Here is a 13,264-nt window from a genome sequence, read left to right as displayed (position 1 = left end):
ACCTTGTTGGTTTTAAATGTGACTATATTCAGTGGTAAATCAAGAAGAGGAGTATTTTAGTATTTCAGACCACTGTTCATTGACTGTAACAGTAAGTCCTGACTGTAGCACTGAGCTGTACAGGGAGTCGTCTACTTCTTAAAGGATGGTAATACAGTGTACCAGTGTGAGTTTACCAGGTAGCAATGACAAGGACATGTGATTTAAGTTAATACAGAGACAGGTCAATGAAACATCTTAAACTTTATTATAAATTAACATCATCAGGTTGATGATCAATTCATGGGTTCTACACCGTAGATGGAAAAGTAACTAACAAAGATAAAGCTGTCTGTCGACGTCAACAACTGCTAGCTGCTAGCTTGCGGCAGCTGAGACCTCTCTCTCTCTCCTCATTTACTTTACATCTCTTCATTTTTTTCACATGCCAATCTTTGTGTCTTATCCTAACCCTAACCTTCCCCTGCTTAATGCCTAAACCTAAAAGACTTAATCAACAACCAATTATTCGAAATATTTGAGCACTTTGGCTTTGGTCTGCCATTTACATTCACAAAGGTGGATAGCTCTCTTCCCCAATTTTTCCTCCTCCCCCCCTCCCCCTCCCATATTCTCATCTTCCTTCTTTTCTCCTCTAATATGGCAAATGTTGCAAGTGGGAGGTGACCTGGGGACTAACCTGCGTCGGCCAGTGCCTTGCCTTGTTTCCCACAAAAACTATGTTGTCGTTGGTCAACATAGGGCGAGACTATGAGTACTATTACCACTTCACCTAACCCTAACCCTTTTAAACTCAAGGCTCTTCTTTTCTTCTTTCATGCCTAAAACCTAACCACCCCTACTCTTTTAACCCTAATCTTCCCCTCCTTAACGCCTAAACCTAAAAACCTCTTTTTTTCTTTTTTTTTCTCCCCCCTTCCTTTTCCCCTCTCTACTTTACACTAATATAGCTCTAACCATTACGTTTACCCTAACCCTAACCACTTTAACCCTACGGTTCTCCCCTTCAATGCTTAAAAGTAACCCCTCAACCAACCCCCCTTCCCCACTCCTCCCCTCCTCCCATCTCCACCCCCCTCCTCCTGCTTAAAAGCAACCCCATATATACTCAAATTTTACAAATACAGATAACAGTCCCTAATATAAACTGTTTCTTGTGGTCCGTGGAACCACCAGGAAAACACTCCATTTTGAGACTTGTTGCGTTGAGAGAAACATACTGATACGAGACACTTGACATCTGAAATACCATTTTAAACCTTTAAAGCAACACTAACCCTAAAATTTTATCAAGGGGGTTTCTTCAGGATGTTTTTAATGATTGACTTCACACCTCTTGGTTGCCACAGCAAGAGATGAGAATCAGTCATCGCACTGTGTGTTGTGTAACTCATCTTCGCAGTTCCTCTTACAGAGATCTGTGCTGTGATACCCACACTTACACTTACACCACAGTGTATATATAGCATGTTTTCATGTTTTGAGAAATGATGTCACATTACTTAGTCTGCTTACTGTGAACTCATGCAGATGTGAAATGTACGTATTGATTTGGTCGTTCACCTGAACATAGTAGTAGTATAAAGGCTGTAGTAGTGGTAGTAGCAGTAGTCATGTTAAAAGTTGTAGCCGGAGGCAGAATCTAAACCACCAACCTTGTGTTGATGTGCCTCCCGCTCATTCTCTGTGGCAACTTTTTGTTTTTAAAAAAGCTAATATTTGTATTTAATAATAAGTACAGAAGGTTTAAATGATATGTAAACATAATGTGTTGTTAGTTCGTATATGATGTGATGTGATTCAATATCATCATAATTACTTCTTGTACTTTCTTATCTTAAGGGACCAGGCACACAGCTCGTGCATTAGAGACGAGCTTATATGACGCTGCAGTGGGCAGGAAGTGTGAACACGTCAAAGTATGCTGCGGCCAAAGCCACAAGTCAAGATTGATTGAGTTGTGTGTAAAAGGAGAGGAGGAGCTCTCTTTCCTGGATTATTATCAATGCAAAGTAGAAGTTTTTCTCAGAAGCAGAGCGACAGTTGGAGGTGGACATGGGGCACACTTGGCTCTCTGTGCTCGGGTTATTCTGTGAGTACGTTGCTGACTTTCAGAGGCAGACTCATGTTTGTTATCAACATGGTGGTTATATAGGCAGGATTTGTTTCTTGGTTCAGAGTGGAGACTTTTGTTTAATATACTACTTGACTGCTTATTTTTACACTGGCTTTTCATATTTGCACAGTGATTGTACGGCATATGGTCCAAAAGTATCGTTATGTATATATCTTTTAAATTCAATTAATTGATTACTGATATTTTTATTTTAAAGAGTTTTTTAAAATGTGTGTCCTCTCTGTAGCTCTGTAGCTGAATATCATCACAGAAATGTGTGATGCTGTTTATATCTGGATTTTAAATGCCTGTGATTCTGGTCTAATGAAGTTTTAATCTTTGTTTTAGTGCTGAATACACTCCTCTACGGACATGCTGAAGGTGAACAACTGTCTTTTCTGATTTTAAATGTCTTTTTTTCCTGTTTATCAATCAACAATTTATATTTGTTGATTGATTAGAAAAAAGACATGATGTGGATTTAACATTTTGTCACTTTTGTTTCCTTTCTGTGAATTCTTGAACATGAACAGGTCCAAACAAGGCTGTTGTGACTCTGCAGCCAAACTGGTCTGAAATATACAGAGGAGAGAGGATCACTCTCAGATGTGAGATCAAAGATGGAGGAGACTCTGAGTGGGAGTATGAATGGAGAACAACCAGCTCAGAAAAACCTTCAAATCAAAGTGAACACAGTATTACATCTGTTTCTGAATCCCACCGTGGAGACTACAGGTGTAAGGGCAGAAAGAAACATACGCAGCTTTCTTCAACAGATTGGAGTGATCCCATCAAACTGACAGTATCAGACAGTAAGTCACATCACATTTCTTTCAAAGTGAAGATCATACAGCTCATTAAAAGGCTGTTTTTGTTCATATATATCTTTAAAGTAAATCTTCAGTATGTACTGATTGTGCAGAATGTATCTGATCCACTATCAATACATGTTTTCATTTAAAAAATCATTTTCCAACAGGACCCTGGTCTGTCCTCACTGTGTCTCCATCATGGCTGAGTGCTGGAGCCTCAGTAACTCTGAACTGCAGTGTTAAAGATCCATCTGCAGGATGGAGGTTCTACTGGTATAAGATTGTTCCTGATCCTTCAGACAACTACTACTACTACAGCTATAAGCTGCTACCTGGCAGCAGCAGTGGGACTGAACAGGATTCCTACATTGTTCGTGGACAGACACACACAGCAGGATATAGGTGCAGAGCTGAAAGAGGAGATCCAGTGTTTTACAGTCATACCAGTAACCCTAAGTTTGTCTGGTCTGCAGGTCAGTGTGTTTCTCTCTCTTAAGAAACAGATGTTATATCAGCTCTGTTCACCTTGTTTCTAAATGATGATAAACATACAGTATCTTGAAAAAAAGAAAATTAATTTACTGTGGTCTTATGATCTTGTCTCTCACTCGCGTCAAGCTAAACTTCATGCTTTCCACCTTACTGGGTGGAATTGACTTGTTTCCTTCTGTCCTCACTCTTTAACATAAAACACAAAAAGAGAGATATGATATCTCGGCTAAAACTCTGCTCTCATGTGCAAAAAGTACTTTTAGTCTGGATACTTCAGCTCTTTTTCTGCTTACAGCAGCTGTAGTCACTTGGTTGTCTATCATTTAAAATGTACTCAAAATGGTAGCAAGAGGTCAAAGTAGAAATCATAATTTTACCAAAACACTGAACTTTGTTGCAATAAAAACAAAGCTAAGGACTATTTGAATTGAGGTGTTTTATATCTGAAGATCTCTGTGCTCTGTTTGACCTCTTATCACATGTTGTTTTTCAGATATTCACTCATCAGCGTCTCTCACAGTGAGTCCTGATAGAGCTCAACACTTCACCTCTGACTCTGTCTCACTGAGCTGTGAGGGAAACTCTGCTAAGTGGAGAGTAAAGAGGTCATCAGCTGAGGACAGTTTCTGGTCAGACTGCTACTACTGGGGGACAATGACTGGATCAACATGCAACATAGACACTTCCAGGCCCAGTGATGCAGTGTACTGGTGTGAGTCTGGATCAGAGTCCAGCAGTGCAGTCAACATCACTGTACAGGGTATGATTTCATTACATTAGTTTTTCTTTGACTTATTATTTCAAACATCCCGTTGTGTGTTGAGGAGTACAGTACACTGACATGTTAAGAGTTCTGCCCAACACTCTGCTTCATGATCTCTACACTCATTAATGGTTTTCACTTAATAAACATAGTTAAGTATTTAATCACACTGTGATTTTAACCATGTATAAATATAGAATATAGATTTGTGGCTGATCTGTTCTTCAGTTTTTAGGTCCATGATCACCATTTAAAGTCCAGTGTGAAGGATTTAGTGATATTTAGCTGTGAGTTTGCAGATTCAGCCAACTGAAAGGCTTCTTGAACAGTAAGACACACAAGGTGTATGAAGATGAAATGTCAGATTTTATGATCACTGTTAAATCAATGAGGAAAGTCAAAGAAACAAACCCAGTATGTGTCTTTTCTCATCTCTCTACATCCACTCATTCTCAAGTTCCTCAACCAGCTGATCTCTGACTGAAACCTCGTCTTCTTTGACTGTTTAACAGATGCAGATATGATCCTGCTGAGCCCGGCCCGTCCTGTGACTGAAGGAGATCCTGTTAGTCTGAGCTGCAAATTAAGAAATCAAACATTTGACTCCACTGTGTTTTTCTATCACAATGAGAAAGTGATTCAAAGTGACAGCAGATGGGAGTTAATTATCTCTGCAGTGTCAAAGTCAGATGAAGGATTCTACAAGTGTCGACACTCAGGACAAGAGTCAGCACAGAGCTGGATGTCAGTTCAGGGTGAGTAGGATTAAAATACTTGCTGCTTTTTCTTGTAAACTGTTTTTTATTTTGACTTGAAATGAATTCAGATGAATATTGTTTCACTATTTATTCCAGCAGTGTCCAGGCCTGAAAGCTCTTCATTTCCTGTCCTGTTGATTGTTGGGCTGGTTTGTGGAGTCGTTCTTGTTGTTCCTCTGCTCGTTTTGTTTTGCTACAGAGCGTCCAAGGGTGAGACCTTCTTCTTCTATTATTACATGTTTTTTAATGATTCAAACACACACACATACTCTGATCTCATGAGATAGAACAGCAGTATAACAACCATCTAACAACAAGTGTCTCTTTCACAGATTCAGTCTTCGTCAGGTAGGTGCAACACTCTCTCATCTCATGTTGAGCGTAACATCAACACATTTTTATGTTCCTATTTAAATGTTCTGTATCTGATACGTGTTGTAGACCAGTCCAGTCTGAGAGCGCCAACGCAGATCGTGTGGACCACGAGAATGATCATTACTCCGCTCTTCACCATGGTAAGCAGTTAAACTAATCTTTATTTTCTACATATTATATGTTCAGTAATCTGAAAAAATCTTAGTTTGTTTAATAAGTATTGTAAACTAACCTTGGCTTGATATTTATTTCTCTGTAGGTGATGTTTGTCTCTATGACACAATCGGAGGCCGTCAAAAAGCTGAACATGGTACAGTTTATACCTTTTAATTCACCATGGAGCTGTTAGAAATACTAGAAGAAGATTATTTAATTTAACTGTAAATGACTTATTGACAATCCTTGAGCATATTTATTTGTCTGAAATGACATATTTTAGACTGAGTTACACATCTAACAGCAAACGTCTCTTTCACAGATTCAGTCTTCGTCAGGTAGGTGCAACACTCTCTCGTCTCATGTTGAACGTAACATCAACACATTTTTATGTTCCTATTTAAATGTTCTGTATCTGATACGTGTTGTAGACCAGTCCAGTCTGAGAGCGCCAACGCAGATGGTGTGGACCACGAGGATGATCATTACTCCGCTCTTCTCCACGGTAAGCAGTTAAACTAATATTATAAATCTAATCTTATATACTTATACAGTGGGGTCCAAAAGTCTGAGGCCATTGAAAATCTCTAATATTGTCACGTAAACCTGGAAATAATCCGAAAGTGCTCAGAAAGTGTGAGTCTTAGCATCAAATCATTTCCAGACTCAGGGTTTCTAAAGGGGCAGTGCATGTAACAATACAAACTGTAAAACACTTGACAGAAACTGGATCAGTTGTATCCAAACACAGACCCAAAGTGACCACACCATCAGAAGATCAATAAATCAAGCGCCGTTCCCTGAAAGATAGAAAAGCAACTTCATCACAGATACACAATTTGATAAAACACACACACAAGAATCCAGTCAGGTGAAGTCTGACAGAGGAAAGCTGTCTTGTAGTCGTCTCGAGGACGATTAGCCGTTCCTAAACCACTTCTTAGTTGGTGAAGCGAGACCAAAGACTGGAGGAGGGTTAAGAAATACCAGAATTCTTCAAACAATCAACTTTTAACTCAAATTGTTAAGCTGATATTATCATTTGCAATCAAATTAAAATAGAGTTGCTGCATGGTCTCAGTCTGTTTGAGCCTATAAACACATTTTAAATGATCAAAATAATCTGAGGTCTCCCATGATTCATTTGTTGCTCGCAGTTAAAGTGATTAAACGAACCTTGGCTTGATTTTCATTTCTCTGTAGGTGATGTTTGTCTCTATGACTCAATCAGAGGCCGTCAAGAAGCTGAACATGGTACAGTTTATACCTTTTTATTCACCATGGAGCTGTTAGAAATACTAGAAGAAGACTATTAACTGTCAATGATTCACTGACAATCCTTTAAGTTTACACATATTTACATTTCTAATTAATCCAATAATCTCACTTATTCTTTTATTGATCGTAAACACAGAGAGGGGGGGAGAGAGGTGATGCATCATGTTAATCTTGACATCAACCACAGTCTCTTTTTTGTTGACTTTGCTTTTTCTTTCAGGTCAATAAAGAAATCTGTATCAACTAAACCAATGGAACGGACGACAACATGAAAAACTCCCATCTGTGTACTTTCACAGCTTTTATGTGATCACTGTGTGCAGCTGTGCCGTCCAAATAACAAACAGTATTTTGTCAAGTTAATCTAATAGCAGCTCATTTAAAATGAATGTATCATATGGTTTTAATCTTCTGTTGTATTTGGTATTAAGAGTTTAGATTATCACATATAATAACTGAAATGTTTTGTTGTCAACGTCCGGTATGTTCTGACACCTTTGTTGTTGTTTGTTGTTGCCTCGACACTCGGTACGAGGTGATAGTGCAACTTTAAAGTCAGCATCTTTTGTAGTTTCTGACTAAAAAGAGTTAAACATTTATAACATTTAATGTATTTTATGTGAAAAACACATCCTGTTCCACATACAAGCTTTCTTCTGTTATTTTAAAAATGTATTTTTATATATATACATGTGTGTATTTTTAAAAGTGGTTGACCATTTTTTGCATCAATAAACTTGTTCCAGCAACAAGCTGTCAGCAGTGTTCCTCATAGATTTAGAGGGAACAGAAGGAATATAACTGGAGTTACTTCAGTTTGAAGTCTCTTCATATTTGTGTCGGTATCAACTTTACAATTTTTACTTCCAGTTGTCATGGCAGAAATTAGGGTCAAGGGTCACAGCATGGTTCACACTGCCAGACAGAGTCACAGAGTGGTGCTGCCACCATGTGGTGAAAACAGGAACTGCATTTAATATGTATTCATTCAGTTACACAGTGCTGGTGGGTCATAAATAATCAATTCAATTCAAAAAACTGTATTTGTCCCCGGGGGGCAATAATAGCATTCAAGACATAAGACACTGTCGCCACCTGCTGATTTCGACTCAATTGGTCAAACAACTTGGAAGCTATTGAAAAAAATAGGTCGATGTTTTCATGAAAAATAGTGACTTTTCTTTTAAAAAAAAGTGGGAAAACCTCAAGCCCATTAGCTCAGTTGGTAGGGTGGATGTCCCGTGTAGAGAGGCCCTGTACTTCCTGCAGTGGCCACTGGCTCAAGTCTGACCTGAGGCTCTTTGCTGTATGGGTATTCTGAACTTAACCAATTGCTTATTTTGCACTGGATCGGGTTTTAACTTGTCCTGAACATCGAAGAGACCCTGGGAAAAAATTGGCAACATTCATTCTCTTAAGTAGTTGTTGCTGAATGGTTACAGCTAATGAAAAAATAGGCCGATGTTTTCATGAATAATAGTGACTTTGCCTTTAAAATATTAATGAAAAATACAAATTCAATTAAAATCCAATAAAAACAGGTGTGTCTCATTCAGCCAGTATAGGATGACATTTGTGATCGATTTCAAGAAAAATATTGACTTATTTTACTGTCATGTTAGATGTCTTCAGGAAAAATAAAAAAAACAAGCAGAGATCCTTTATCTTCCATTACAGGAAGATATTATATCACATTTATGTTGTAGACCTGTTTATACTGTTACTGGGAGCACTGGGGTCCAGCTGCTCCCAGTCAGCCTCAGTGGACGGCCCCATACCAACTCCACTAACCTGCCTCCTGTGAAAGCTCCACAGCTGTTTGAGACTTTAACTTGAAGCTGGAGTTGGTAATTCTGTTCAGAGGCATTTTTATTATATCTGTATGAAATGTCCAAACATCCAGACAGCAATCAAAACATAAAACAACATGGAAACACAAACAACCCCTGGTCTCTGGCAGCGACAGCTCTGTAATAACTTCATCCAATCAGATGTAGCAGCCAGAAGACATTGTATGGACAGACTACCTGTCAATCAACCTGTCCTGACCCGCCCACCCTGCGCTGACTCCGCCCATCACTCACTGCGCGTGACCGGAGTCTCTTCCCCGCACCGCTGCAGCTGTTTACGGACAAGAAAGACAGAAAGTACAGACAGACTTCTCATCAGCAGCTGTAGCTGCAGCAGCTTGTACTGACAAACACAGCAAGAAAACAGAGACCGAACTGGAGAAGCTACAAACAAAAAGACGTCGGTGGCTCCGGAGGTGAAACGAGTCAACGTTGGAGTAGCTGTTCAAAGATGGCGACAGCTGGAGGAGCCGAAGTCCTGAAGACAGACGCCATGTTAGCTGTTTCTCTGTTGGACAGGTAATGAGCCGGTTTGTGATGTTGGGGAAATGTTTTATTACTCTCAACGTAGCTAACGTTAGCTCCTTATGTTGCTGTCGGGTGTATTAACCCAACACTGACATGTTAGCATCGTCAGCTTGTAGCTAACGTTAGCTAAGCTAGCTATGATCGAAACGTATTTACATGCGACGTCACCGTTTACACGCAGACCAACGTTCACACGTACTGTGGTTCTGATCCACACAGCAGTGTTCACACATGCACTGCTACTCTGGGCTGTTTGGACATTAGCCAGACGAGCTGTTTGTGAGAGGCGACTACTTCTTGTGTGCTACACGTGTGAAAGGTCAAGTCCACTGTTCAGAGGTCATGTGGAGATTATATCTGTGAATGTGGTTTGTATTGTAGTTGTGAGCTGATGTTATTTATGTGACGTTCATACAGACAGACTGTGAACAACCGAACCAAAACTAGCTTTGCTGAAACCAAGTAACATTTCCTGTGTTTGATTTCGGTGCAGCGGCAGTAAGAGAAGAGAAATTGCCCCCTCAGAATATTTAACAGCCCCCTCAGTCACTTCATCCTGCAGCCAGGCCTGACCTCACACCTCTAGGATGAAACTGTTGGACACACCAGTGAAATGTGGACCTCCCTCTGGAGTATTTAACAAGCTAAAATGAGCTGATGGGCCTCAGTGGTGATTTAGATCTATCTGAGTGGTTCAGCTGTTAGTTGAAGGACTGATTAAATAAGCATTGCATCATAATTGCAGTATTCAATGAACAGCATCCAATTCTATATCATAACTATGAATTATTTGTATTATTATACACATTCTCCTAAAGCACAGGTTACCATTAACCCTTATTATGACAGTTGTATGCTCCCCCTGCTGGAGCCTGCTGGTAACTACTACTGTTGATGTCATAATGGCATTTTGATCATAAAACATGAGTAAACACAAACACAGTGTACTCTAACTGCTGCAGCTGACACTGAACCCTGACCATAAACTATTGTGTAACAAGAAAATGCTCATATATCAGAATATGAATAATAATATGTCTGAGGTCATAAAATGTAAATCCTTGATGTGATAATACCCAGAACTCCACCTGTGACACTAGGGGCAGATTGACGCCATGTTTGACGTATTCCTCGCCAAAAGAAACATGACAGTCATGTTGCATAACTTGTTAACATATAATAGATGCATGTTGTGTTTGGAGTGCAGAGAGAAATGAAACTCTACTGGAGTACCATGGATGCTGTTCATCTTATTTAGTATATGAGTAGTGGTGCAGTTTAGCCCCTTGTGGTCAAAATGTGTATTACAGAAAGACAGACTACTACCTTGTTGGTTTTAAATGTGACTATATTCAGTGGTAAATCAAGAAGATGAGTATTTTAGTTTGTTCAGACCACTGTTCATTGACTATAACAGTAAGTCCTGACTGTAGAACTGAGCTGTACAGGGAGTCTTATTCTTAAAGGGGAATTGCCGTTTTTTACAACCTGGACCTTATTTCTAGCATAAAATACGATCATTTACTCACCCAGATAACTTTGGTGTCATTTGGAGTAGTTTGTACGAAATTAGATCCAGTGGAGCGCCGCGTATATCCATATAATGCCAGTCATCGGGGTACCGAAGCGCAGCCTCTATATAACGCATTATCTGCCACGAAACTAGTTCATTTCACCAATACTTTGTTATGATACGCTAGTGCTATTCCCCTTTTGAGTCCGGGGTTGCCTGTTATCAACATCCGGGGTCTGTAGGTTGACCTACTAACCTCTCACCTGGATGATTTCATCTCTGAAAGCCGCACGCACCCGCGACAGCCTACTCGTTTACCTGTAGTTTGCTACTGCTAGTTTTTTGCAACATGGCTGAATATTTTTCCGATTCTGAGGTGGTAGACGATGACTTTGTTTATGATGGATGTACTTACCGTTTTGAGCCAGAGTACACGGATGAGGAGCTTGTTGAAAGGAGGATGCGGAGGCAGAGAGAGGAACAGCTGGCCAAAGAACAACAAACGGCTGCGGCTAGGCTAAAAGGCTAGGTCAACCTACAGACCCCCTCGCAAATCTTGCAGCTGTCTCGCGACATTTCACCGACTTGACAAACAAAGATGGCTGCGCCCGCAATTGATGTATTTTCTTTGTATCTGTACCACATTGGTCATTTTAATGTCGATTTTAAATGCTCTTACACACTTGATTACATTGCTGCTATAGTCAAGTCACCAATTTATGCATTGCAAGGTCTTGCTGTGCGTGCAATACAATGTAAAGTTTTGTTTTTGAGCTGGTTTGCTAAAGAGGCTAATGTAGCTAACAATAACAATGACTAGCCTGCTACTGCCCTGATGGCGTCCATGTTCTTCCCCGACTCGTCGTGTAGCGAGACAAACGGGAACGCTAAAAGTGCTACAAGCCAGGAGATTACGCCACGTTCTCGCGTAAGAGCAACTCGGGCGGGTGGTGTCCCATGTTTCTGGAATGCAGCATTAAGTCCCAGGAGGCCAAGTCAAGGTTACCTGTGAGACTCATTCTCAAAAAGTCGTAGTACTCTTTAAGTAATAATAATCTGATTTTAAACTTTTCATGTTCTTTGACTCTTTTGCAGCTGAAAATGTCTATGTCTAATGTACTTTCTGACTGCACTGTTCCACACACAACACACACCCTCATTGAAATACAGGCACTGTGGATGCAAGAACTGTTGGACGGCATAACATGTTCAGATTAGCTAACAATAAAGTGTTATTGTTATCTGATTAAATCCAATGATCTTATGATTCTTGCATGTGAGATAAGGATGAGGAACAAACCTTTGTGAGGGAGATGAGCTGACAATTCATTCACAGTGGACAGGAAATGTAAACATGTCAACACAGCTGCAGTGGTTTGAGCTTTCGTGTGAAAGTGAGGCAAGAACAGAGTCAGACAGACATTCTGAGGAAGAAGCTGATGAAAGACTCTGCTCTCACTTTCCTTAGAAGTTTAACTTCTCTTTTCTCTCTGCTGCATTTGTATTAATCCAAAGTAGGAAGTTTGATCAGAAACAGCGTGTCAGTGTCGGTGCTGGATGTGAAGATGGGTCACACTCTGCTCGGTGTGCTCGGGTTCCTCTGTGAGTACATCTGTGACTTTCTATGTGATTTTCAGTATTTATATCAGTGTAGTAGTTGTGTAGGCGTGAGCTTTTTTGCTGATTTGTCTTGGTTCAGATTGGAGGATTATGTTAAGTATATTACTCAACTAGTTACTTACGCACTAGTTTTTGCACATACCTGGACAATGCATGTACAGTATATGATCTTAGGTATTATGTATATAGCTGTGGAATTACGTGTATTGCTTATTTACCAGGCCTTTATATATTGAAGAGTGTTTAAATGTGTTTCCTTCCTCTGTAGCTCTGCAGCAGAATATCATCACAGAGCTGTGTGATACTGTTGATTGATAAACAATAGTTGCCACTGATGAAACTCCAGCTGGATTTTGTATTTGATTCTGGTCTAATGAAATTTTAATCTTTATTTTAGTGCTGAATACACTCCTGTACGGACATGCTGAAGGTGACTAGTTATCTTTTCTATATTTACTGATGATGTTTGTCCTATATGTCAAAATTATGAAAAAAAAATATTAACAAATTAGTTAGAATCAGAATTATTGTCATCTTAAGCTCAGCACACAACGAACCTGTAATACAACCTGTAGTATCCAGTCTGCATGATAAACTAGACATTAGACACAAGACTAACAAAGAGGGATGATGAAAATGTTCTTCCATATTGCTGTGATCCAAACAGTCTAGTGTCTGAACTCAATACATCCCGTGGAAGGTTATTGACTGATAAAGCTCAACATATTATGTTTGATGTAGATTGAACTTTCTGTCATTTTTACAGAAGCCCTGAGGGGCAAGTGAGAATTTTTTCCTAGTGCTCCACTCCACACAAGTTCTAACATATGTTTTTGTTTTTAATTATTTTAATTATACATCAATTATACATTGTCTTAAACATTCAAACCAGCAGTGTTACTCAAGTACTTGCACTTCCGTATTAGTGCATGTAGTGAAGTGTAATAATTATTGCATAAACACCTTCCCGTTGTGAAAATATCAGCCAACACAAACCTTAAAT

The 13,264-nt window shown here is 39.6% G+C and overlaps 1 protein-coding gene across 11 annotated transcripts in view; it reads left to right on the top strand.

Annotated features, from left to right (window-relative positions):
- LOC311251657 (Fc receptor-like protein 5) overlaps positions 1-13,264 on the top strand; it is a 45,094-nt gene that overhangs the window by 1,560 nt on the left and 30,270 nt on the right. For 4 of the 11 annotated variants that reach the window (XM_084344209.1, XM_084344206.1, XM_084344208.1 and 1 more), the window contains exons 1-5: positions 378-2,092; positions 2,465-2,497; positions 2,650-2,928; positions 3,096-3,401; positions 3,914-4,180. In XM_084344209.1, the coding sequence (XP_084200335.1) occupies positions 2,056-2,092; positions 2,465-2,497; positions 2,650-2,928; positions 3,096-3,401; positions 3,914-4,180 (922 nt within the window). In that variant the 5' untranslated portion in view covers positions 378-2,055. Of the gene's footprint in view, positions 1-377; positions 2,093-2,464; positions 2,498-2,649; positions 2,929-3,095; positions 3,402-3,913; positions 4,181-8,841; positions 9,120-9,621; positions 12,244-12,658; positions 12,692-13,264 lie in introns of those variants that run through there. The other 7 variants (XM_084344204.1, XM_084344205.1, XM_084344207.1 and 4 more) reach the window with 6 other exon arrangements.

The sequence above is a fragment of the Pagrus pagrus genome (assembly GCF_965226575.1).
Source record: "Pagrus pagrus genome assembly, chromosome: 22".
Taxonomy (NCBI): Eukaryota; Metazoa; Chordata; class Actinopteri; order Spariformes; family Sparidae; genus Pagrus; species Pagrus pagrus.
The sequence above is the reverse complement of the archived record's forward strand: the minus strand, read 5'-3'. Positions and strand labels throughout refer to the sequence as shown.